The following is a 4,630-nucleotide window of genomic DNA, read 5'->3' on the forward strand; positions in this document are numbered from 1 at the left end:
ATGAAGTCAAAGTATTGAGAGATGATCTAACACTTTGGTGGATTTGGTTTTTTAATGGTCTTTTAATCTAATCTGGTTAATCTGCTATATTTTAAAACAGCTGCTTTGATATACCTACTTTATAATCAGTTGATGTCTCACAATGTAAACAGTTGATCAGCCGTGATAATGCTGCTGCTTTTTTCCAGTCTGTGTTTACTTTAAAACTTCTCCCTGACAGTATCATTTCACATAAGCACAGGCAGTCAGGCAAATGAAAACTTACTGATGTGAAAGCAAGACTAAAATGTGTAACTTGTAAAACATCATAGGATTTTGAATCAACACCAGAGAGTTTTTGTCATAAAAGACTAAGATTTGATCATAGAAGGCAAAGTAAAGAGAATTTAAAATAGCATACCTATTTGCCTCATCTTTATTCTGCACATTATAATTTCCTCAGTTTTAGCTGTGATTCCAAAAATAATGTTGGCGATTATGTAAATACTTCTAAACATAAATATTTGAAGTAGGCGCCTCTGAAAATAATGTTTTATACTGAGTTTGTATCCCCAAATTGTCAACCATCTGTTTTTCATTATCCATAATGACTTTTTGTCATCCCTGTGGTTGGCAGACATTTTATACAGAAATGAAGTCATGTGAGTGCACATGCTGTAACCAAAATAGCTTTGCCTGACAAGAACAAATGCCTTTCCACCTTGACCTACGTATCTCTCATAATGCAAGGCAACAGCAAGGGGCAAGTACAGTTAACCACCATAAGGCTGTGTACTAGGTAGGTAGGTACTCTAACAAATAAGCAGTATTAACAAGCAGCAAACAGTGCAAACAGTGCAAAATAAACACTATAACCAGGCAGTAAACAATGCAGAGAGACAAAGGAATGCTCATTGTGAAATGAGATAAATAGGAATAAAAATAGAGTACTTAAAATAGAGACCTGTACGGATCTGTATAATCTGTACAATGTCTATTTACAGGCATTGCACTGAGGGTTGTTGTCCAGTCATATTGTCGTGGGATGAACACTTGTTCATCAGAGTGGGGAAGAAACTGTCCTTGTGCCATACTTTTTGGTATGACCAGATAATGGTCTTATTTTCTTTCCCAGTGATTGATACATCTTGCCACAATCATTGCACCACTTCTTCTCAGAGTTAAGTTGAAACACCAACATCCCTCTGCACAGTGGTGGATTTGTGATTAACAAAGATAAATATCCATAAATCTGTTTAAAAATAACACAAAAGGTGTTCCTGGTGACTTCAGATCTCATAATCAGCAGCGACTGACTGCAGGGTGAACAGGAACTGTGTGCAGCAAAGGCAGCAGCATCTTCTATGAGAGATTTGCCAAAGTGTAAAGAAAAAGACTCTGGGCTAAAATCTCTAAAGGTATAGATATTTTTATCTTTGATATTCAAACATTTCAGAAGGCTCATCCTCAATAACTTTTCACCAGTTTTTGCTAGATGTGTTGTGCAGACTGGGACAAATGATGAAGTAACTGATGCACATGCCCATGTGTTACTGTGTCTTTACCTCCTGTTCTGATTTCAAAGCCTGACACCCTGGTTGATTTTTTATTTATCTGGATCCCCATTGGTTTCCACAGCAGTGGTTGCTATTCTTCCTGGGATCTACAGTAGACGGCAGTCATTTTAATGTTATATACGGTATATATTGAATATTTTGTAAGTAGCTAAACTTTCACATATACATTACATACTAGGAACATAAACAGGTTAGCACAGAACATGAAGCTGACTAGATGATTCTGAACAACTTCTGATGGATGAAGGAAATTAAATGAAATACAGATGTTTTTGTAAAATAATCAGACAGATGTAGGTAAAAGCTTTGCACAAAACCCTTCTTCAAACCTACTTAAATATACAGTGTCTTCATATTTACAGTGTCCTCAGTTAAGTGTGAAATAATTTTCTTTACTTGTTAAAAATTTCTTACACAGGGTATGCTTTCACTAAGTGAAAAGGAGAGCAATAACCTATTTTTACACAAACACACTCACTGACTGTATGAGTTCTGGTTCAAGACTTTTATGCTTGAATGCATCAGTCCAGAAAAAAAACCCAATAAACAGTTTAGTCTCAAACAAAGGCCAGATACTGTATGATAAAAACACAGTAGTGTATAGTGAAGGGTCCGTACATAATATCTACAGCATACTAATACAAAGTTCACACTGAGTAAGCAGCATGAGGTCTCTTCCTCAGTTCCTTCCAGTCAGCAAGGAGAGAGTCAGACATGGCTGGAGGCTGGACAAATATAATCAGATATACGGTATAAATAGCATAATCAGGACACAAAACACCACTTTGACTATCAACCTTAACTCACGGAGACAGCTGCCAGTGCAGCTCATATATTTGCCTGGTGTGTTGTGCTGCAGAGAAATCAAGAATCTCCACAAAGTGGTGAAGATAGGGGAGAGTGAGGAGATTAATGAGGAACAGTCAGGCTTTGATAATGCTGGCGTTTTGAGCTGTGTGTGTGCTCCCTGAAAACCCTTTGTTTAGCCCTTATTGCCACTCCGCCATCTGTTATGAGCCCGTTGCCAGATTGCCCAGAGAAACATCATCAGTCCCCCTCTTTCAGCTTTTGATCTGTAAAAGTAAAATACAGCTATTCCTGACTCAGTACTCAAAAGCTGATATCTGTTGTGATGGATTGCACCTAGCATGTAGCCCTGAGGGCTTTCTGTCGTCACGTTGACCACTTCCCACTCCTCAAAGGAAGGAATGACCTGTCCTTGCTTCAGTACATCTCCAAAATAGGCCACCACACATGGAGATGAAGACATCTCAGCCGCACTGAGGCTTAAGTGACAGATGTCACTGTGCATGCAACTGCACTTGGTACCCTACTTTGATGTTCTGTTGCACATAAACAGCGCTGCAGTGTCTCTGTTTAGAAACAGGTCTTATGGCCTGTGATGTTACCCAGAGACCCCCACACTAACACACCACAGTGATCCCTGCATATTTATATCTGAACTGCTTAAAGGCTGATTCTCTCTTTAACATTCATCTGGCATTTTTCTTCTCTCTCTTCTGGGTTCATCTGCCTTTCACCTCTTCTTCATTTGCCTTCATTTCCTTGTTTAAATTCACTCCACTTGTCATGCTCACCTTTGTGTGTCCCTTCCTCCTGACACCTCATCTGTGTCTCTCTCTGCCAGGCCGGGCCACTCTGCACGGCAAGTCCTCCCTCCGGATAGAGAATGTGCGTTCAGACGACCAGGGCTGGTATGAGTGTAAGGTGCTGATGCTGGAACAGCAGTATGACACCTTCCATAATGGCAGCTGGGTGCATCTAACTGTCAATGGTAAGGATCATCAGTATGTATTATTTAAACGGTTTAATATATTAACATCAGACAGAAGATTGAAGTACAGTGATGGAGATACAGATGCTGTACTGTACATTCCTACTGTATGTGGACTGATATGTTATTACTTTTTCTAAAAGTCATAGAATATGAAGCCTGTGAAATGATACACTTAATGCATAAGGGAATATTATGTATCTGTCTTAATTCTACGGACAAGAAATGTAGCCTTATATTCTAATACTTTGAGAAGTGCTGGAACTTGCTTATTTTATCAAACCTTATTGTCAAGGACCAAACAATAAGGCAGAGGATACAACTTTTAAAGTTTAATAAAGGCGGGCTTTTTATTAACCCAAAAATAAGGAAAAAATACAAACAACATCAATATCAAATAAACTGAGCCCTAAAAGAGGTCAACAAAAGGTAAGGAAACTCAATACTTCAAGCTGAACAGTACCTCAAACAAAACGCAACTGGCCTAACAAATGGGGGAACGTATATACTGGCTGGCCAAACCAATAACACACACATGGAATGGACAAAGACACTATCTAAATAATCTAACAATAAACACTGAAGAGACAGTCTGCTGACAACTACATGTTTTTATTAAATGTAAAGAAAACAACATAACTTACTTATAATATAACTTACAAATTCAATCAAATTTTATTTGTATAGCGCCAAATCACAACAAAAGTAATCTCAGGACACTTTACAAAGTAAGGTCTAGACCTTACTGTTATCACTATTATTATAGAGGGAAAACCCAACAGTCGCGCCTTTGGGTCGGGGATAGGTCTTTCACTGCCATTTGTGCCAACGGGCCGAATGGCAGTGTGGAGTACCCGGCCTTCTTGGAGTCCCTGGGAGGGGTGCTGGAAAAGGCCCCGACTGGGGACTCTGTTGTTCTACTAGGGGACTTCAACGCCCACGTGGGCAGCGACAGTGACACCTGGAGGGGCGTGATTGGGAGGAACGGCCCCCCCGATCTGAACCCGAGTGGTGTTTTGTTATTGGACTTCTGTGCTAGTCACAGTTTGTCCATAACGAACACCATGTTCAAGCATAAGGGTGTCCATCAGTGCACATGGAACCAGGACACCCTAGGCCGGAGGTCGATGATCGACTTTGTGGTTGTTTCATCTGACCTCCAGCCGTATGTCTTGGACACTCGAGTGAAGAGAGGGCGGAGCTGTCAACTGATCACCACCTGGTGCTGAGCTGGATCCGATGGTGGGGGAGGAAGCTGGACAGACTCGGCAGACCCAAA

At 40.3% G+C, this 4,630-nt stretch overlaps 1 protein-coding gene across 1 annotated transcript in view; it reads left to right on the forward strand.

The window, feature by feature from the left end:
- LOC109967660 (protein turtle homolog B-like) overlaps positions 1-4,630 on the forward strand; it is a 169,072-nt gene that overhangs the window by 58,799 nt on the left and 105,643 nt on the right. The window contains 1 exon segment of the mRNA XM_020613396.1: positions 3,205-3,351. Within this exon segment, the coding sequence (XP_020469052.1) occupies positions 3,205-3,351 (147 nt within the window).

This window comes from Monopterus albus, unplaced genomic scaffold (assembly GCF_001952655.1).
Source record: "Monopterus albus unplaced genomic scaffold, M_albus_1.0 scaffold134.1, whole genome shotgun sequence".
NCBI lineage: Eukaryota > Metazoa > Chordata > Actinopteri > Synbranchiformes > Synbranchidae > Monopterus > Monopterus albus.